This window comes from Magallana gigas, chromosome 3, assembly GCF_963853765.1.
Source record: "Magallana gigas chromosome 3, xbMagGiga1.1, whole genome shotgun sequence".
NCBI classification, from domain to species: domain Eukaryota; kingdom Metazoa; phylum Mollusca; class Bivalvia; order Ostreida; family Ostreidae; genus Magallana; species Magallana gigas.
The window spans coordinates 54,582,128-54,604,902 of record NC_088855.1 but is presented as its reverse complement, the minus strand read 5'-3'; the positions used below and the strand labels follow the sequence as shown (position 1 = coordinate 54,604,902).

Here is a 22,775-nt window from a genome sequence, read left to right as displayed (position 1 = left end):
TGTACATATCTTAGTTTGCATTTAATAAAATCATCATTATGTAGAGCTATGCTGTTTTACATGGTTTGTACATGTATCGATCGAATTCTTTAGATTTTTTTTTTCATTACGATAACATTTTAAATATGGTTGATACAACACATCAATGTTCTCTGTAGGTTTTTTTTTCTGGGGGGGGGGGGGGGGGGGTAGAAGGGCTTAAATTTTGTTTATATGATTGTCTCTGAACTGTTTCCAGCTTTTCTTAAACAAAAATTATATTTTAATTTCATTGGAGTTAATTCAATAACCACAGAATGTGTATAAACATGATTAGGCAGCTAACGCTTTATAAATCGCAGTTGTTTATAAAGAAACTTTAAGGCGCAAATAATTCCAACACAGAAAAAACTATTACCTATATTGAACTAATTTTCTAAAAACTCATGATTTATCTTAACAATAAATGAGTTTTTGTTGTTGTTGAATTCTTCATTCGAGTATGAACGTAGCAAGCATTCTAGAAAAAAGTACCTAACCTACGTTTTATATTTACATCTTTTTTTACGAAATTACATGAATCATCGTTATTGAATTTAGCAAAAAACCAGCAATACTTCAATACGTAGATGTCAATATAGTTACTAAATATACGTGGAAGTCTGGGATAAGCCCTTACAAGTCCGTTGAGTTTGTGCCATTAGTTTAGCTAAAATCATAAACCCAAGGAAACAACTTAAGGGCCAACTAAAAACAATGGTAAAATTTGTTGTAAATGTAGTGAAAACAAAAGATACAGTTGTTGCATTACACATTTACAACAATAAAATCCCAATGAAAATAAAATGAACAATATGCAGTTGAAAATAAAGAGAATATCGTTCAATCAGGATTTCAGATAATCAATCAGGACTTTGAGAGTGTTAATGAGTGAATGAGCAGAAACTGTCCAAACCTTCTTCTCAGTATCCTATGCGACCATCTTTAGTTTTTATTAGTTCTCTGCATTGATTTTGAAATCTGTTAATAAAATTTCCAATGTTATCGGGGGTAATCAATGACCATTCCTCAACCAGAGCAAAACATAGCTGGGCAGAAATATTGATATTCAACAATCTAAAAAAGCTCCAAATTAATTAAGTAACAACAAAAAAACGATTGTAGTAATGCATATAGTAACATACATAGTAAAAGTTACTGCCCGGAATGTAACAAAATATGTTTTTTCGTTATACACAATGTACCCCTGTATTGAGTTTATGAATCAAAACCAATGTATTATGACCCAAAACGAGTTCCATAAGACATGTTGATAACGGTCATTTGTATACATGTAAACGCATTTAAAAAGTTTTCCCCGATAAGCTAGATATGTAAACACTGGACGTTCGGCCGTGTAAAGTACAAGGTCACACGTTTCATCGAGGTGTTAGATATCTGCGGAATTTACGGAGGCTTTGTGAATAAGGTCCCTGATGTACTTTTAAACCAGCCTCAGCAGCCGTTAGCGTTTCGTACCAGTCCTATGGTGTTAAAACTTATCACATTAAACTGAGGAGAAACATATCCTGGTGAAATGATTGTAACAACAGTGTTGTATGGAGCTCTACTATCTATTCTAGTTGTGTTTTTAAAACAAGTTTATCAGTTTAAACAATGGAGACGACTCACGGCGCAAACGACAATGTTAGATTCATGGCATCCGATTTGGGGACATTTACACTTGGTGTGTACCTTTCTTTAAGCTGAATTATCTCTTGCTTATCTTTTGAGAGTTTAATTAAGAAAATTAATGTAAAGTAATTTAAATGTTCATCGGGATATGAACTTGGTTGGTCACGTGATAAAATCAAGCCCCAAGGGCTTCTTAGAAGAGTTGTACCAACCAAGTTCATATTCCGGTGAACATTTTATTATTGCTGTTTAGTACTTAATATATTAACGTTTGAGAATGGCAAATTAAATTGAACAAAATTGTTAAAATTATCGAAATTTTATGTTAAGGATTACGTTTACTCAGAATGAAAAAAAAATCCACTGATGATAATGAAAACCCATCTACATTGTATTGTGTGCTGTAGACCTATCATGGTAATTTTATTTTTCACCTTGAAAAAGGTAGGTCAATGATCTACTCTTTGAGTTAATGGCCATAGGATATTTTGGACAATTTCATAAATATCCCGAAAAAATTTTACACTATAATTTAGATATTTTTAATTGTGAAATTATACAAATTGCTTAACTCTTTTTAAAAGACAGTTTATGAATGGCGGTGACACTAAATAGATACAAAGCATTAAGTTTTCATTCACATTTTTCATAAATATTCCAGTTCAAATTTTAAAATCCCTATCAATTTTTTATTCATTTTAACAAAAAACTTAATGACAATAATACCAAAACATTTATTGTAAATATCTAAGTATATATTAACCTTACTCTGCTTGCATATAATTTATATGAGGTCAAAAATCAAAATTTTGAGATATTGTGTCTTTTATCGTTTTATTTTAAAGCATTTTTCAGTACTTTTGTACTGTGACCCATACGATTATCAAAATTAAAAAGTGTAATAAAACGAACTGAAAATATGCAAAATTATGTTAACCAACAAATAAAGTCTTTACTTAAATACTACAGTACTACTATACAAAAATATTGCAGTGAAAAACAAAATCTGAAAATTTTGTCCGAATTTCCTCTATTTTGATAGAAGTCCAACTTTGTTTTGAGCTTAATTCCATAATATAGTAAAAATATCAAATCAAATGTTATGTCAATAATAATTCATTTCATAAATACTTTTTCAGTTTAGAACTAATTTTACTCTATAAATATCACGTGATCAAATCCTGTGAAGCCCGAAGGGCTTCTCAGAAGAAACCAACCATGTTGACAATATGGTATGTCCGTACTGTAACAGGCTTACGGCGATTTTTGAATATTTGAATATTTCGAAGAAAATGAACGTTTCATAGACACATTTAAATGTATATCAATATCTAACCAGAATAACTGAAACGTGTGTTCCAGATCAATGACGTGTCTGATTATATTCGACTGGTGACAGACAAGATACAGACATCAGGGACAAAGATGACTAGTGCTTGGATGATGTTCTTCTTTCCTGTGTTTACTGTATGTCATCCAGACACGGCGAAGGTCCTCTTCAAGTCCTCTGAACCAAAACCAAAATACTCTCTAGGAGGATCATACAGAATGTTACTACCATGGTTAGGTAATGGATGCTCATTAGTTTGTCATTTAATTTCATTTTTCATTAAATATCACATTTGTCTGAACCCAGTTCCATAGTGTTTTTATGTTTAAAGGCGATGGTTTACTGATATCGGACGGCAAGAAGTGGGAGAGAAACCGTCGGCTGCTGACTCCCGCCTTCCATTTTGACATTCTCAAACCCTACGTGCAGATCTATAATGATGTCACAAAAATATTCCTTGTACGTAATTTTTTACAACTGCTTCAAATTGTCATTGGTTTGAGAGCAAGGGATCCAGTAAGAATTCCTGGAAACTTAATATGTTCTTATTTGTTGAATTCTTGAATTTGTTGAGTTCTCAGGCATCGAAGAAACAATCCACTTCAATCACTGTTTCTATCTAATGGGCTAAACAATCGATACCATTTTTTGACAGGAAAAGCTACAGAAAGCATGTAATTCTGGAAAAAGCATAGAAATATACAGCCAGGTTTCCCTGGCAACGTTAGACACCATGTTAAGATGTTCTTTGTCATATGAAGGCCATGTACAAGAAAAAGGGTAGGTTTTTGTAATGCCCATATTATAACTACTAGTACTTGTTAATGCCTGTTTATTGAGTTAAATTATTATATATCGATCCATTTCGGTTAGCCAAAACTTGTAAACATAAACTATGCACTTCTGTTACAGAGACAGTCACCCGTATGTTCAGGCCGTGAGACGTCTAGGTTTTCTATCCATAAGGAGGCTAATGTTAGTATTTCCTCTGTGTTAAAAAATAGATAAAATCCATCTGCTAAACTGATAATTTGATTCCATTCAATGGAATTTCTAGGAATCCGTTGCTGCATCCAAATTTCTTATTTTGGTTGTCACCCACTGGCAGAGAATACAAACAACATAACGACTATGTACATGAATTTGCTGATGAAATAATCACTTCTCGCAGGAAAAGTCTCGTAAGTTTCCTACAAATAAGTTCGAGTGAATTGTAATGAAGACAAACTGGTGCTTTAAACACGATATTGCAGGAGAAAGATCCAAACCAGTTGCAGAAGAGCAAATTGGATTTCCTTGACATTTTAATCACAGCCAAAGACGAAAATGGTGAAGGTTTGAGTGATTTAGACATCAGAGCCGAGGTAGACACATTCCTGTTCGAAGGTATGACATAACAGTGAATTCTTCCGGAGACCATTTATTTAACAACTTTAGTATGTTTTGCGTTGGACCCTTTGTCTACAAAGTGTTCGTGTTAAAGCCGTTAGCTTTGACATTGAGTCAAATGCGAGGTTTTAGAGTTTTGAATTTCTACAGGGCACGACACAACGGCATCTGCCATTAGCTGGGCAATTTACTGTCTGGCCAAATATCCGGAAGAGCAAGAAAAGATCTACAAAGAAGTGACGTCAGTTCTTGACGGAAGATCACAACTTTCATGGTACAGTTAAACCATTTTCAATTAAACATCGTCTAAAATCCATCGTATGTCGTCGGCGAATTATTTTGTCGCTATTGTGATCTATTGTCCTTATTTTGAAATGCACAGTAGCCATGCATGTTTTATCAAATGTTGTCGAACTTACAGCATTTATAAAACTGGATTTCTTTATATCCATGTTATATTACTATATTTAACCCGATGTTGTGCATTTGATAGACTCTATAACTACAGTTCAACACCGGGGACAGTTTCCTTTTCTATTTTTTAAATCTATTTCTTATTGTGAATATTTGTATTTATTCGGACATTCGATTGTAATTTGATAAGGGAGGATATGAGTCGTCTTAAATACACCACCATGTTCCTGAAAGAAGTGATGCGCATGCACAGTCCTGTTCCTTTTATAAGTCGATGGCTGACCAAGCCTATGATCCTGGATGGCGTGGAAATTCCGGAGAATGTTACTGTGGACATTTTTATCCACTGTATCAACCATCATCCAGATGTCTGGCCCGACCACATGGTAAGTTGATCTTCATTCACACTGACCCATTTACATGGTATGTCAATCCTTGATCACGTGATATCTGACCCTATCACATGGTATGTCAAATCATTAATCACGCGATATCTGATCCTATCATATAGTACGCCAATCTTCGATCACATGACATCTGACCCTATCATTTTCATTATCATAGTATGTTACTCTTTGGTTACATTATATCACATGGTACGTCAATTTGACAATACATGTATCACAATCATGGTACTTTAATCTTTAATCACTTGATATCTGACCTTATCACATGCTACGTCAATCTTTAATTACATGTATAATATCTGACCCTATCACATTGTAAGTCATTCTTCGATTACATGATATCTGACCTTATCACATGATGCTCACTCCTCCTAGACACATGATCCTACCTCTATCTTTTCATAGGTCCGTGTTGTTCTGCTTTGAATTTGTATTTCGATTTATGGATTTTTGAGATGGTAGACAGTTTGTTATTGTCATTTTTTATGGTACGTCAATCTTCGATCACATGATTTCTGGCCCTTATCACATGGTTTAAGATGATGTCTAACCCTATCCACTGGCACGTCAATCTTCGATCACATGATATCGCTTAAATCACATGTAGCCAGTTTCACCAGTCAACTATAACTTGATTAGACGAAAAACAGATTTTTTTAGTTGTATTCTCCTCATTAATTTTCTGCAATGAACAACAATGATTTTCCTTCAAATGTCAATATTTTCTGAGATTTAATTTTTAGTTAAAAAAATAGTCGGCAACAAATTCAGGTGGGTACTTTTGCTTTGTTTCATGAGGGAAAAGTATCTAGAAAATCGCCCACAGTTTCTTTTTAGAACCTGGCGTTGGACTTCTCTTGAAATTGCCTCTTGACATTTTGCCCTATTAAATTTCAATTTTAGGAATTCCGTCCTTCCAGGTTTGAAGACTACAAGAGCCAGGACAAGGACCCTTACACATACGTTCCTTTCTCTGCCGGGTCAAGGTCGTTAGCTTTTCGCTTTCTCTTTTCCATATTTGATTTGAACGATCGTTCTTTTTTTATATATAAATTTGAGTCTTCAATATTGTTTAATATTGCTTTGTATTCAAAATTGCAGGAATTGTATCGGGCAAAATTTTGCTTTGAATGAAGAAAGGGTGATGATTGGTGCTTTAGTCAAACGGTGAGTTGACAAGGTTGTAGCTAGACACTTTAGTTTATACAACAAAACGCGTCTTGTTTAATAGTCTGGCCCGAGATGTTCATGCAGCATATTTTCTTAACTTATCGATATTGATAAATACCTCAGGGTTCAGATGATCTTCATTCAATAATATGAAAAAATCCCAAACTTTCTTCTTTGAAACGTCTCCTCTAGCTTGTCAGGTTTCATTACAGGGCTAAAAATAAAACGTCTACGGGGATTGCATTGCAATCGATATGAAAGTACCTGGATGATAGCGCTGAAAACTGTGCGAGGTTTTCCGAGTGAAGAAAATATGTCAAATTATCCAATTATAAACGTTTGTAAGAAATCTGTTTTCGTTCCTGTGAACTTTTACGAGTGAAAAATAATAATGTGCTTCTAAAAATATCTTGGATATTTTCTCTTTTATCGATTTCAATTGCATTTCTTTCATATGTATGGTAATTTTTATTATTAATCGTCCAAATCATCTGCATAGATAACTTGGGACAGACTTTTAATTAATTACCATCATCAAATATTTTCATTTTAACAGCTGATAAATTAAACCCATTTTTGATTAACATAGTAAACAAATGAAAAAATGCATGGAGTATGTGGTTTGAACTTTTCGTTGTGCTTTCTATAGATTCAAGGTCGAACTGGTGGAAGGTCACGTGTATGAGGAATACCCGGAAGTAGTGATGAGGGCAAAATACGGAATTAAAATCAACGTCAAACAGCGTTAATACTCTTCATTAGACTAACTGACAGCTTTGATTGATTCAAACCTCATCTTAATTTTATATTGTTGTAAACTATATGTTAGTGACACATGTTGATTGGGCAGCTTTGTGTATGTGAGCCTTTACACTTCCATAAAGGAAGTTCTAATCTGATTAAAAAGTTATGAGACTCAATTTACATGTAATGATTTATTTTAGAAAGGAATAATTCATCTTATTTTCCAACATTATAGAAAGAAGATAGGGGAATAAGATGGTGCAACTGCCCATTTGGTTTAGTCGTAAAATACAATTTAAAATTGAACATTTTTTTAAATATATTTGATATATTATAATACAAGTTTACAAAAGGGTAATTTCTAATTATATTCAGTTTGAAATATTTCAAAAAACGATAAGAAAAAAATAATAAATCCCGAAGTTTTGGTGGTATCGAACCCACAACCGAAAAACCTTTGTTCTATAAAGTGACTAGTACCTAACGTCTGGTGCTCTAACCACTGAGCCATTTCATTCACAACTAAGTGCGTTGTTTAAATACTTTATGAGACGTTGGCCACAAATTTACGAACTTGTATTATTTTTCTAAAACGTTCAATTGTGGGCTACAAAATGACAGTTTTAAACTATAGTGGGTCATCTCTCCACATTTTTGTTGATTAAAATCGGTTTAAATTCCATTAAACCGCATTTAGACTATGACAGAAATATGAGGCTCAGACCAACTTTATAAAAGAAAAGACATTGAAGTTATAAAAATGACACTATTTGGAGGTTTTGACACGCCTACGCCAGTTTGAATCAACCTATTACAAGTGTTTAAAATATTTAAGGTTTACAAACCTTGTTACGTTAAATATACATTGTTATTTTTTATTAATTTACGTATAATGTTATAGTGAGAATGATATACATTATTTGCACGGCATAGCAAAAAGCAGTGCTAAAGTGATAGAAAAAAAATCGTTCTCGGTCTTTTTCCCTATGAGCAAACCCCCAAAACCTTCCTTGCTTGTTACTGAGGAAGTAGACAAAATAGTTCTAGCTTTCTAATTAACAAAGACTCAGTCTCAGCTATTAATGGAAATCCGTCGTGTCAATCTACATTAAAGGTTCGAAGACAAAGTGGGGAACTACAGACATTCAGTTGCCTGTAATAAAGCCCTACACCATGAATCACCAAGATTTAGAAAAAATAATCAAAGTACTGAAAGTACTGTTAGACGGTGGCGCCGTTTGAAAGTGGCATATTACATGTATGGTATTTATTGTTGTCAAAATCCACAGCCAGTATCTCAAACATGTACTAATACTTAACGCTTACTCGCACAACTGGTCGTGAGTTTCCTACATGGATAATTCTGTGGAAATCGTAGTTGTGATCACAATCCACACTTTACAAATGTTGTGTCTCTTTATCGTCATCTTTTGGGGAAAACTCACAGATTTATCACAGTAGCCTTTGTAGTATAGAAGTTTGTATATATATGTTTGTATCTATATGTTTGTGTGTATATGTTTTTATCTCATACGTGTGGTGTATATTACCCGTGTGATAAACCTTTGCTATATCACACAGGTGATGCTATATCAAATACTTCCGGTCGGAACTACTTTTGACACAGCCCCTCGCTTCAACGCTTCAGTGACCTATTTTCGAAAACTTTCAACATAACTATATCTACTACAAAAATTAATATAAAATTGATTTTGTCAAAGATTGAAATTACAAATATGAAGGAAAACACATAACTGCGTAGCACAGGCGTCGGAACCGGGGGGCTATTGTGAGTGGGGGGGGGGGGGTTAGCCCCCCCCCCCCTCCACACACACACATTTTTTGCAAAGTTATTCATAACCGTAACCACAAGACCCTTTTTTCTTGTTTGTCAAGATTTTTGATAAATTTAGCCCACTTCCAACTTTCAATTTGCTTTGTGAAGTTTATAAAACTACAAATTACGTTAACTATCAAGGAGTTCATCCTGACGACGCGACGAAAACAGGGCGCTCTGGTTGTGTTTATATACAAGAACTTACCGAAATAATGTTTCATGAGACTTTTATTCCACCACCAGTAAGCATCCTTATTCACTATTTTCAATTTTGAATCATAAGGCTAGCCTAGTGTTTGTTTTATTAAACATCATGCATCAACAACTAGCAATTGTTCCTCGTTCGAGTCAATTCAAACTAACGAGCATTCGCAACTTTGTGTATGTCAACAAACTTGATTATTCAAGTCTTCTAATCGGAATTTCCATTTAATCAAGTGAATAAGCTCTAAGAAAAATTATCTAGAGCTAAAAAATTATTATAAGGTTTATTTCAGTGAAACTTTACATTAAAACAGTTAGATTTATCTCAGGAATGACGTACTAAATTGTATTGCGCAAGGTCACAATAGCCGCATAACACAACGTTGCATCATCGTTTTTAATCTTTGAAAAAAACCAATTTGGGTCACACAAGGGACTGTCTCAAAAGCTTCATAATATAAATCAAATTGTATGAGATAAATAGAACATCTATAATTGTGTGATTTTATATTTGCTTTATCCAACTCGTTGAAATGGTTATATTCGCTCGGCAAGCCTCGCGAATATATACACCATTTCAACTCGTTGGATAAAGCAAATATAAAATCACACAATATAGATATCCTCTATGTATCTATATGTTTGTATCTATATCAGTTGACATTAAAACTCCGTTTTCGGTAATACATGTACTACATGTTTGTATTTTGATTGCCCCAGAATGACCCATTAAATATGTGAGTTGCCACCACATATTGAATGAATAAATCAAATTCAAAGAGATTTCATCAAAGTACGCCCAAATTGTATAAAGAAGGGAAACAACTTTTGAAAAGTGTGGATTGGACTATTGTGCTTTAAAGTTATTGTAGATTTCTCAAAGTAACGAGAACAAATAAAGCTTTAGTATGATAAAAAACTTATCAGGTTTTTACTAAATATTTGGGCATACATGTAGTATGTTTATTGTCTCCTCAATTTCTTCACGGGGAAAAAGTTGCAGTTTCGTGGACCATCACACTTGCCTTTGTCCTCATAGTCAGTTAATACATTTAGGTGTAAAGAAAACGGAATGGTTTACAAGAACCTGTTTGATAAAAATGGTATTTGGAATGCACGTCATCATGAAACAGAAGAGTCAATCAATATTTTATCTTCGACTTTAGTGGATTATTTCCATTTGCTCACAACGAAAGTGAATAAAAATTTGAAAAAAATATCATACAATATTCAGTCGCAGCAGTTTCATTCATCAACGTTTTAAAGTACATTTGTCCAATTGTACTTAGCTATAGATTTATTCAAATCATTTGAATGAATTTGGGAAAGTTACATGTATATTTTATCGCTTCTCAGTACACTTTAACACGCATAATTTACTTGCTACATTAAACTTTTCTAGTAAACTTACAACAAATATTGATAAATTATTCAAAATAAGTTTTTAAAAACACCAAACAAACAAAATCCAAGTTGACCGCATGTTTTTCTGACCGTACAGCTGTGTATATACATTTCATTAAATGATTTTATTCTTTGCATGTATGTACTATACAATAGATTTAGGGTTCGCAAATCCCGGCAACATTTCCGGAAAGTTGCAGTTCTGTAGCTCAGCAGAATACTACAGTCATCTATGATTGAAGCACATTTTTTGCCTTCATGTTTCATTATTTATCGCAAATATAGCATGGATGTATACGCTACCGCCGATGTAGCATTTCGTAGAGTGGTGACACATTCTAACTGGTGTGTATTTCGATTGCGAGTCGCAACAAACTGACGAATTTATATATGCCCACCTATTTGTAAATGGAAACAAATGTCGAAGAAAGCTCATAATAGAGTTGTACTCGCGAGTTAAAAATTATTTGAGAACAAAAGGGGCGATATTTACGTACATGTGTAAATAATGTTATCTGTTAGTGAACCCCCCCCCCCCCCCCCAAGAAAAAAAACCTAAAGAAAAGGTTCTCAAATAGCAGAGACGGGCGCATATGTTTTAAAGTCACAGATTGTACTTCGCTCATCAAATTGCGTTATTAAGTTTATTGTGGAAAAATTCTTCAGAAACTGTTTAGTGAACAAAACTATTATATCTTACATTACCGTTCACAATGTACCATAAATGTATATGGAACATTGCATGAGTTAAACCGATTGTTTTTTCTCACAAAAAAGCTAGTGTTTGCTGCAAATTAGAGATACACGAGCTGACACGCCGTGAAATCCATAAGACGTTTTACAGCATATGTAAAAAAAAAATCTGAACAAAAAATCTTTGAAACATCGTAAAATGTAGTTTATAAACATTTAAAATGGCGACTCGATTTGCACGTGAATTTTACAATCCGACGTCGATTAGCGTGTTTGAGAGAAAGTCAGCAGCAAGTAAAGCGTCAACATCTGCAGTAAATATTGTCTGATGAACATTGAGGTGCCTGTAATAAAATTAATGTTTCTACAGACTGAGTGAGGTACAAAATAGGGTACATTGTAAATCACAGGTCAGTCGAAAATTTAACACATTTGTATCTAAATTTAAAGTTTTTTTGTGTTTGAAAACACATGCACACTTGTAGAAGAAACTGTGCCATTGATCGGTTGAAGTTCAATAAAATGTAATTTATGTAATATTCATTGTCAGTATCTGTTGTGAAATCTTTGGAATAAAAGCTACAACAACAAAAAATATGCTGCTCAACTAAAACTAATGCGTTGAAAATGGCTGAATTTATCGATGAAGCATAATTGCTGAAATATGAAATGACAAACCAGTTTAAATAGTGTGTTTCTGGCAATTATTTATATCATAAAAAAACAAGAAGCAATTATTGTGAGATCTCTTGACCAATTATCGCAGAGATATAGTTTATGCAGTCCTGATACAGAGTTAAACGTCAAAACTGGCAGTTGGTGCTTATATTATTAATACCGCGTAAGCAGATAGGGTAACGGCTCATTTAAAATAAAACACGATTTCATACATTATTTAAATGTATGTACAAAATAATTAGCAGCTATAATGCTTAAAATATCTGATAAGATTAAAATTAGTTCTCATACTGAAATCGACACGTAGATAAAACATTGTCTGTATAACATTGCATGTACATGTAACTAACAGAGTTATCGTTCGTTATCCGCTAGGGTCCCCGTGAGAAATACTCTTCCGGTCAGGACCGTAGCAATAGACCGTGGCTATTTATAGCCACCGTCTAAAAATTATTATGACGCGCAACATAAATTCAGAAAGAACAGTCTTTCTTGGAGCCAGCTAATAGCAACGACTAACTAGCAAAATGGCAACATAGAATACCAGGGATAAACAACATCTTGCTAGAGTTTTCGAAGACCTTTGACCACAAATACCTAATGTGCATAAGTTGTGCATGATTTAAACCCCTGTCACACCCGAGCTGCGTCCTCACGCCGATCCCGCTGCGTTCTTAAATAATGTAAAACGCCAAGGTTAACACAGTAGAGTCTCCTACAGCACCGTAAGAACGCAACGGCATCTTCGTCCGTCGCGGTGGGATCGCCTTGAACATTGAATAACGCCATGCGACGGCGCGCACTTTGAACATGCACAAAGTACGCGCCGTGGCTCGGCGTTCTGATAAACACGCCGTAGAAGCGTAGTGAGGTCGCCGTGCCAGCGCCGTAAGATCTCCAACAGCGCCACAAGAGCTCCGTCGGCGCGCTCAAGGAACGCAGCTAATCGCAGTGTAGACGCAGTGATAAGTCAATTGCGCTTGCACGGAGACCTCACGGAGTCCTTTGGGATTTCACTGCGTCTCTATCGCGCTCTCACTGCGCTTCCACAGCGTTTGAACAAGTTGTTTTCCATTTGGCAGCGTTCACACAGCGACCCCAAAGAGCTGTTGCCTGCGTTCATCGCGCTCTCGTGACGTTTCTTCTGAGTTTATACCGCGCTCCCACGGCGTTTCTAGTGTGTTGTCATCAAGACCACGAAAAGTCGAAAAATGGCTGTTGTACAATAGCAAGCGATGTAATAATTATCAAACTGGATGTAGATGACTATGTAAAAAGTAGAATTTGCTAATATTCCAAGACCTATCAATGGACGTAGATGGAATTCATGCCATTTGGTTCTGATGTTTTCAAATCTTTTCTATGTTTTCTAACAACTAATAACGGATCTTTTTTGTAGACCTGACTACGTATACTAAGAGTTTAATCCTAGTCCTTCACAAATTGTTTAGAAGTAACTATGTTTCAATTACAATGTACCTTTTCATAAAATCAAAACAATTTTTTAATCATTTGTTTACTAGTTGTAAATTCTTGTTTGTTTCCCATACAATTGTACAAATTAATATTAACCTTCCAAGAAGGTATTGTGCACGCAGTCAGCGCGCAGAGCACGCCGTGGACGCGCGGTAAAATCTCCTAGCACGCCATGAGCGCGCGGTGGAGACTCAGCGAGAGCGCAGTTAATTGCCAAGAACTTCATGGAAAAGCAGTTACACGCCGTGGGAGCTCCGTAAGAACGCCTCGGTCGCCGTCAGGACGCCGTGACGACTCCACTTGTAAAATTTTCAAATAAAACTGTACATTTTTTCTTAATTTTCCTTGCGATCCTACGGCGATTCCATGAATTTTACAACGCCGTGGGGACGTAGCTTGGTGTGACAGGGCCTTAAGAGATCAGAGGCTGTTATCCGCTTTGGCCGCATGACCAAACAAGTCCTATTGGCGGGTACATTACATAAGGTACAGCTGCAGTATAATATTGGGTATCCCAAGAAGCGTTCTCAGACTACTCATATTTCTTTTATTGATCAATGACCTTTAGGCATGGATAAATCAACTATCTGCTTATATAGTAATCATATAAATGATAATGGATGAAATACATTAAAAACTCAAGAAAGACCTTGGGCTTCAAAGGTGGGAAAAGTGGATCATAGAATTTTATCCTTGACAATAGCATTTATTTTAATAACAGTTACATATAACTAACAAGAGGAGGTGTCATCCACGGACGTATCCTAGAAGTATTAGAAACAGTAATCAACATTTCACATCTTATCCTGTTCCCAATCCCTACAACCACAGGTAATGGAATAATACCCTTTATTTAAATGTCAATTTATACGCGTACCAACAGCCTTTCTTTCCAGATGGTAAAGTATGTGCAAACCTTATACCAGCAGCCCTGATCAGCAGCAGTAATTTAATATATGCAACAGAAGAGAAGGCTTTTTAAGTGTATTGCACAGTAACAATTTTCAGCTCGTGAATTCATTGTTGGAATTCTTCACAGTAAACAGTACATAGTTAGTCAAAAGGGCATGGTCACGATTTTGGTCAATTTTTTTTATTTTTAAGGTTTTTATTATTTACAATGCTTTAGAAATGCATTTCTAATGATCAAATAATATTTGAGAGTCATTCGTAGAGTTATAAGCAAGATGCAGGGATCACCATTCTTTGACATGTAAACAAAGCTCATGCCCTGTTTTTGTTTACATAGGTTCAATATACCATCATAAATCTTTTCCAGCTTATTTGTCTATCTTGTTATTTATTTTGGCATAGATAAACAGTTCCTAAATTTTAACAAATTCATTTTAGGTTTAAACCTGAAATTTTAACTTCAACGTTCAAAATGTAAACAAACACTTTGTTTACATAGTGAAGAATTTCAAGCTCTGTAACTCGCTTTTAACTCAACAAATGACACTCAAATTTCGGTTGTCTATTAAAAATGCCTTCCTGAAGCATTGTAAATATTAAAATTGGAAAAATAATTTTTGACCAAAATCATGACCATGCCCTTTAAACAACTGAAAATACTTGTGCATACATATAATTGGGAGATAGAAAAGTGCCCAATTTGATTTTTCTTCTTAATATGTTCTATATCTATTCAGTTCATAATTGAGTGGATGTTTATTTTCAAATTATATTAATAACTATTTCAAGGCTTTTGTTTTTCAAAAGTTAACTCATAGACTGTTTATATACGTCAATGATTTACCTTGGGAACAAGACATTTTTTAGCAGCCTTATGTGATACACATGTACAGATTGTTCAATAACACATATTTTGTCATAAGAACAAAAGGAAAGCTTAAGCATTCAGTAAAATATTTTTGGATAAAATGATTAATCAATGAACATGATGGATACCCAATTATCCTTCAACAAAAAACTGTGTGATTCAAGTATTATTGAAATCCGAAGACTATATTGATCTTCACATACTAATTAAGTTATTTGGCACTTTGTCTAACAAAATCCTCTTTCTACCCTCTTATTTCAAGTATGTTTGTTTGCTTTGGTGGAAATCAAACTCTACAAATTTTTCAAATGCAAATTAATCCTACATTGCAAGTGTTTCACTTTGTTTAATGCATTATTGCATATTTAAATTGTCTTATTACAACATATGAAGTTCTATGATCTAATTTGCATCTTAAGTTTCTTCAACATGTAAGTCAATGTTATGATATTGACAACAAGTATTGTCTCCCCACACAAATATCTGACCTAAATTGATGATTTGCTGATTTGCCAAAGAAACTTGCCAAAATTCTGTACATTTGCTCAATTAGTCACTATCAATTATCTTATAGGAGTAAGCAAAAGTACTAACTACAATACGTGCTCAAACTTTCAGTTTTGGAAACTTTTTTAACTGATATATAAAAAAACAATAATCTACTTTACAAAATATCCATCACATTAAAGGATTCACATACAATAGCATCAAACAGGAGACATTTTGATCATAATCATGCTCTTTAATTCATTTTTCAATGGTCACTATGCATAAAATGATACAAACAGAGATACATCTCTCAACACAAGTTCACAATGTCAACAGTAAAATGATGTTTATGTTGCAGACTATTCTACATCTGAGTTCCAGATTATACACACTCTCACTCAAGCTCAACAACACCTCCAACAGCTTCTATTGATGCTTTCAATTTTTCTGCCTCCTCTTTCATGATATCTGCTTTAACAATTTGCGGAACAGCTTCCACAAATTTTTTCGCCTGTACAAGATTAATGTCAGGAATGATGTTTTTGAGTTCCTTGATAAGAGTGATTTTCTTAGCGTCGTCGAATTTCACTAGTTTGACGGTGAATGCCGTTTTCTCCCTCTTTGGAGCAACCTCCTCATCGTCCTCTTCCTTGGGTGCTGCAACAGCGGGTCCCGCCATTGCCATAACGGGTCCATCTTTTATCTTTAGTCTCGTTTTCAGAAGTTCATTCAAGTCACACACTTCTAATAAAGTTAATTGACTAATTTCATCCACAATTTTTTCAATTTTCGGCGGGTATACCTTCTCTGAGCCCTGAACTTGAGGTTCCTGTAGCTGCTCGGCAGCAGAGCTGTATTCTCTTTTTAGCCGCATAAACGATACACATGATCTAACTGTATATCCTTCTCTGTTTAAATTGTTGATTTGACGTGAAATGTTGTAGAAAAGCCGTAATGACCTGTGTGTTCTCATCGTTTTGTAAGCGAGCATGGTGACCATTTGACCCGTTGGTATTCAGTGATTCTCGATCCCGATAATTAAAAAATCACTAATTGTTTTGCTCTATCGTGTCTAATAAAATGTTTCTTTAGATGACATATGTCATTTAGAAATCCCACAAAACAACAAATTAATATTCAACTCTTCATCTAATGAGAAATAAAATTAAAATCGGGCTCGCTATACGATTTTTCCCCATTATTATCTCCCTTTTGAGAAGAACATACACAAAAACACGTGTGACATAAAACATGGGGAGAGAAAGGAGAAAAAAGGTATGTTTTGAACATATTATATTGGTTAAATTATATGTCATATATATATAATGGTAACCTTATTATATATTTACCATAGCGATTAGAATAATTCGGTTGAAATTCTGATTATAATATTTGTAATTTGAACTGCTTGTTGAATAGACTCAATACTAATTAGTATTTTCAATGCTTAGTTTTTCTAGACTCTTATTAATTCATTGGAAATAAAACGACTAACCGTATCATTTTTAATGTACGAAGATATTCCATTGCACCTCTTTGGGCTCTTTACATGCCATGCTTGATTTTTTTTTTCTCCAAAAGAGATTTTGACATTGTTGAGTTGACTGTTTCAGTATGAGAAAGGTGAAGCTACAGCCTTTATGTCCAGAAATCAGGCCATCAACAAGCTTCAGCTGACTCTAGCAGACTTCAGGTAAAAGCTTTGAAGCCAAAAGATGCGAATATATGTTCTCATGTAGTAGTAAATTTAGCTTCATTTAGTCAATTAACAGGTAAAAGAGGTAATATTTGTTTTTTTAGACGTCTGTGTATTCTGAAAGGAATCTATCCACATGAGCCAAAGCACAAGAAAAGAGTTAACAAGGGAAGCACAGTTCACAAGACCTATTACCTAGTCAAAGACATCAACTTTTTGGCACATGAACCAATCATCAACAAGTTCAGAGAGTTCAAGGTTAGGAAATCCACTGTACAATATGAGCATATAAAATGTTCTACTGTAGAAATCTTAATTCCTTTGGTTGTTCTTGACACAGTAAACTAAGCTTCTTATAGCTTAGAAGTATCAATGGAATCAGTTTCATGGTCCTTTACTGATTTAATCGAGTCTAATTCATGAATTATCATTTAAAATAGCACTTTGTGAGACGCCTGAAAAAAGCTATCAATAAACGCAACAAAGATGCTGAGCAGAGAATCCGTAACAACAAACCCAAGTACAAGTTAGACCACATCGTCAGAGAGAGGTGGGTAGAGTTTCACCTGATGTCATTTATTGCTGTATATCTTTGAGATCACTAAGCCTAATGGTTTTGTCCTGTAGGTACCCCTCCTTCCAAGATGCCCTTGGGGATCTGGATGACTGTCTGTCCATGTGCTTCTTGTTTGGCACAATGCCACAGGGGGCACGAGTTCATATGGAGTACATCAATCATGCCAGGAAACTTACAGGTAGAGTTTAGTATCCTTAAAGAACTGGTGAACATAACAGATCTTTATATATACATGTACCAGGTACATGATACAGGTCAATTTATATTTAAAAATATTATTTTTCTCTTTCAGTGGAGTTTATGCATTACATTATAGCGTCAAAGTCTTTAAGAAAGGTAAAAATGAAACCTTATTAACATAAAGCAAAATGTGCATAATTTGGATTTTGAAATAAAGATTGTCATTAATATTGATGTAATTCTTTCAATAGGTGTTCATTTCCATAAAAGGAATATACTTTCAAGCAGAAGTGATGGGGCAACAGTTGACATGGGTGGTTCCTCATGGTCTAGGTTACCAGGTAAGACAGCATTAAAATATTGACATAGACAATATCCTACATTATTTACTATAGTAATTTTATTACATACATATAGAAGGTTTCCTAAATCCATGCGAAAATTAAAATGTCTGCTTAAACTTGCCAGACCACTAGCCCAAGCATTGGATATAACCAAAAATGTCTCATTTTTGAATAAATCTGTTTTTATTCGATGGAGATGTATGCTTTTACTGCATTACATATCTGTATTGGCTTATATATTTTAGTATGAGCAAAAATTTGATAAATTGAAACCTAAAACTACAGGGGTACCATCCACATGGGGCTGCAATGCTACCTATATTTTTAACGTGTAACTTTTCCATTTGTAGCACCCAGACGATGTTGATTACAGGGTAATGCAAACGTTTGTGGAGTTTTACACAACATTGCTGGGCTTCATTAACTTTAAATTGTACCATAGTATCAATCTTCACTACCCACCCAAGGTAAGTAGCCAACCCCACCTCACAGGTAATTTCTAGATTTTCAGACCTGTTTTGACTGAAATCGATTAGAAGTTTTAGTCTGTAGAAGATAATTGCTGTTTTATATTAACAGCTAGAGCTCGATGCAGCCACTCCAGTAGATGAAAATGAAGAAAACATGACAGAAAAAGAAAGATATCAAGAGGTGAACGTTTAGTTATATAAAGTGAACTTAGGAACTATGAGGAAGTACTTTCAGGAATATGAATAAAAAAAAAAAAATGTATTTCTGATATATCATCTAGGGTGTTTTTTCAAAATCACATTATCATATATCTAACCTCCTGCTAAATTGTAAGGATATCATTGGTTAACAGCAGTCAAGTGGAGACCATGTATATTCCATACATAGTCAGTAGAAAATATTACATGTACCCCCTTTGAGCATTATGACGTCAGGTTACATACTCAATTTGAAACTTGTAATATTATTATAAAAGCTTGATTTTCATTGTTTTTTTTTTGACTTTTTATAATTAAAAAAAGGCAGTTGGTAAGATATAAAAGTTACATGGTTTGTATTTGACCTAATATGGTTTATACATGGTCAGTAAATTCTATATGGGGACTCAAGCATGGAATTTACTGACCATGTATAAACCATATTAGGTTAACTACAAACCATGTAACTTATAATATCAGCTGAATAACAACATGGTGGTAAACAAATTGACAATGTATAAATCTACTTGTTTCAGAGAATAACAACATGGTGGTAAACAAATTGACAATGTATAAATCTACTTGTTTCAGAGACTGTCGGCCCTGTCCCAGACCCTCAGGTCTCTTGACGAGGGCGGGGGAGAGGAGGAGGTGCAGTTAGATGAGTTTCCAGCTGTGGAGGTAAGTTATGGAGAAAAGAAGTATCAATCAGTGATTATTTTCACAAGTTCTTTTCCTTCACAGGATGGTTAATTATGAGATTACTGTACAAAGTAGTAATATTTTTACTTTGGAAGTCTCAAAAAACATTGACATCACAAAATGGTTCCATTAAATATTGAGTAGAGCAGTTTCTTGATAATTTTTAAATCAAACATATCATATTATAACTGCTTTTTCTTTGCAGACGGATGACCCAGACAGAGTAGAGAAGGCCAAGGTAGAAGCAGAGAAAATCAAAAAGTTACAAAACTTGTTCAAAGGCCTGAAATTTTTCCTGAACAGAGAGGTACCAAGGGAAACATTGGTATTCATCATCAGGTAAGGAGTGGGGAAAATAATCGAAACTCCAAACTTACGCTGTATAGAAAAACCAAACTTTTGAATGAATATGCATCTATTGTTGTTAGCAGAAGGGTCTCATTTCTCTGAAAGTAATAAAGATGCAGACAATAATTGAGGAATACAGTTAATATTTGTCTACATATGTATGGATCATTTGCAGGAGTTTTGGGGGAGAAGTTTCATGGCACAAATCCGTGGCTGTTGGTGCCACTTATCCCGAGTCAGACGAATCAATAACGCACCAGATAGTGGACAGGCCCCAGACCAAGAATCAGTATCTCTCCAGGTAGATACTTTATATCAAAGTCAGCAGAAGATTATAACTACATGTAGTTGAATTCAGAAACCAGCATATCTCCAGGAATGTACAGTGAAACTAGGAGATAATAACTATAGAAGATTTCAGAATATGTATATATAGAGTCACTAAATATGAATATCATGATGTGATTTTGGATTTTGAGTTGTATCTTTGATCCACACAGTATGAAATACTGTAGATATACATTTGTGAACACCATGTTCTATAATATATTAGTTGATATTGTTGTCTGGGTCTGTAGGTACTATGTGCAGCCACAGTGGGTGTTTGACTGTGTGAACAATACTTCCCTCCTTCCCATGGAGAGCTACTTCCCGGGAGCCACCCTCCCCCCTCATCTGTCTCCATTTGTGGAGGAGGCGGAAGGAGATTATGTGCCTCCGGAGAGACAGGCATTGATCAACAGACAACTAGGACTGCAGGAGGACTCGGGTAGGTCACAGTCTTCTCAATCATAATTCATGCCGTATTTCCTGGTCACAGGTTTCGCAGTCAGAATTAATGTCATATTTCCATTTATTCATTCACTTTTGTGAAGGAAATCTCAATGATTGTGTAAATGATTGTTCATTCATTTATAAACAACTGCATGTTTTTGGAGCCTGGTCTTTGATTCATATGTCAAATTTGTTTTTCTTTACTTCATGATTATTAGTTTGAGAATACACGAAAACAGGTCATTATGTTTGCACATAATTAATGAATTACTAAAAATGTGCAATATTGTCCATGAGTTTCTACCTGTATAGTTTGTATGTCCATATAACAGTAAAACAGTAAATCTACCAAAGGGCTCATGTATTGGTGCGTGTATATGGTTTATGACAGCAGTTTTTCAGTGCACGTTGTATTTTTGCCATACACTTACCGGTAAATGTTTATGTTTGCTACAAATAAAGAGATTTGTGGAAAGATGATTCAACCACATACAGATAGGTAAAACATGTTTGTAGTCCACACCAAACCTACTGTGAACCAATGGTTATTTTTCATGATTCATTAAATGAATTTTCCTAAATTGTAATGTAGGAGTAGAGGAAGATGAGGAAGGAAGTGAAGATGAAGAAGAGGATGAAGAAGAGGAGGAAGAAGAAGAAAGTGAGGAAGAGGAAGAAGAACCAGGTTCGCACATCACTCACTTGTAATGTTAACATCCTAATGGTCAAGATAAAAAGATTGTACTATTCTGAAAATATTTGCTGCCTAATTAAATTTACCTTAGTTATAGAATATGATGTTACATTTGTTAATAGTATAATGCAATCATAAATACCTGTACATGTAAATATTCAAATGCAGAATTTTGTAATATAAATTAAGAGCTTTTTCTCCTTAATTAAAAAAAAATCTGTTTCTTTGAGGAGAGAATTCATATTGAAAAGTTACAATTTAAAAAAAAAAAAAAGAAGCAACAGCAGCTGAACTAAACAACTTTGTTTTATTTTTTCTAGAGAAAGGTCGAGGAAAAAGAAAAAGAAAACATGAGACTGAGGCAGCAACTGCAGATCAAGCTAAGGTTTGGTCTTTGATAAGTTGGAACTTAAATCACAGATATTGTGTTAAGCATAAACTCTTCAAGAGATAGATACTTTACAAGCTGTCATTGTTTTTATAGAAGTTGAACATGTCAGTAGAGGCTGGTGCTCCTGAGAATTTCAATGTGGAACAAAAACTCCAGCGACAGACGATGGAGGAAAGAAGACTGGCAGAAATGATGATTCCAAAGAAAAAGAAGCGCCTGTATGATAAGATCATGTTCGCCAAGAAGAAGAAAAACCAGGAGGTGAGAGCAGACAAGCTTGTTCTAATGAGTTTTTGTTGTGTTTGTTGTATTGCAGATCTATATCATTATTTTCTTAATTTTACAGACAAGGAAACTAAAAGAAAAACGGGAGGCCATAGAGACGCAGAAGAAGTCTGAGAGTAAGAAAAAGAAGAAAAAGCAATAACAATCTATTTGTGATATGGGGAATGGGATGGTTGGTGTTTGTTGATAATAAAAAATGTCACACACAAGTAGTTAATCCAGTCTTTTAGAGATACATACTAACAAGCCAGGTAATTGGTCAACTATACTTATGTATTGGGAGTAGATTCATCTAAACACCCTTGGATTGTGACTTTGGGAACAAATTTAATGAATAAAAATACTTCAGCCTTTTAATCAGTGAATGACTGAAATTCAGACTTTCTAATTTGATTGTTTAAGATGTACACAATTAATACACTGATCACTTCACCCCTCTCTTTATCAG

General features: G+C 34.5%; 3 protein-coding genes across 3 annotated transcripts; 2 read left to right on the top strand and 1 right to left on the bottom strand.

The window, feature by feature from the left end:
- Nucleotides 1–1,310: 1,310 nt before the first annotated feature.
- Nucleotides 1,311–7,283, top strand: LOC105332014 (cytochrome P450 4F2). The gene is made up of 12 exons (XM_034480449.2): nucleotides 1,311–1,705; nucleotides 3,016–3,220; nucleotides 3,315–3,442; nucleotides 3,639–3,763; nucleotides 3,896–3,958; nucleotides 4,041–4,164; nucleotides 4,237–4,369; nucleotides 4,523–4,646; nucleotides 4,977–5,172; nucleotides 6,097–6,179; nucleotides 6,295–6,360; nucleotides 7,013–7,283. The coding sequence occupies exons 1-12, from the start codon at nucleotides 1,556–1,558 to the stop codon at nucleotides 7,110–7,112; spliced, it is 1,497 nt and encodes a 498-aa protein (XP_034336340.2). The 5' UTR covers nucleotides 1,311–1,555; the 3' UTR covers nucleotides 7,113–7,283.
- Nucleotides 7,284–16,062: 8,779 nt separating this feature from the next.
- On the bottom strand, nucleotides 16,063–16,542 carry LOC105332015 (large ribosomal subunit protein bL12m). Its single transcript, XM_011434432.4, has one exon. It carries the CDS (start codon nucleotides 16,540–16,542, stop codon nucleotides 16,063–16,065), a length of 480 nt encoding a protein of 159 aa, XP_011432734.3.
- A 287-nt stretch (nucleotides 16,543–16,829) lies between these two features.
- Nucleotides 16,830–22,536, top strand: LOC105332016 (pescadillo homolog). Its single transcript, XM_066080409.1, has 17 exons — nucleotides 16,830–16,943; nucleotides 17,282–17,361; nucleotides 17,469–17,622; nucleotides 17,805–17,914; nucleotides 17,992–18,119; nucleotides 18,234–18,277; nucleotides 18,373–18,462; nucleotides 18,816–18,932; nucleotides 19,045–19,116; nucleotides 19,725–19,814; nucleotides 20,041–20,174; nucleotides 20,359–20,484; nucleotides 20,762–20,952; nucleotides 21,550–21,642; nucleotides 21,972–22,036; nucleotides 22,136–22,303; nucleotides 22,389–22,536. The coding sequence occupies exons 1-17, from the start codon at nucleotides 16,920–16,922 to the stop codon at nucleotides 22,467–22,469; spliced, it is 1,767 nt and encodes a 588-aa protein (XP_065936481.1). The 5' UTR covers nucleotides 16,830–16,919; the 3' UTR covers nucleotides 22,470–22,536.
- Nucleotides 22,537–22,775: the final 239 nt, after the last annotated feature.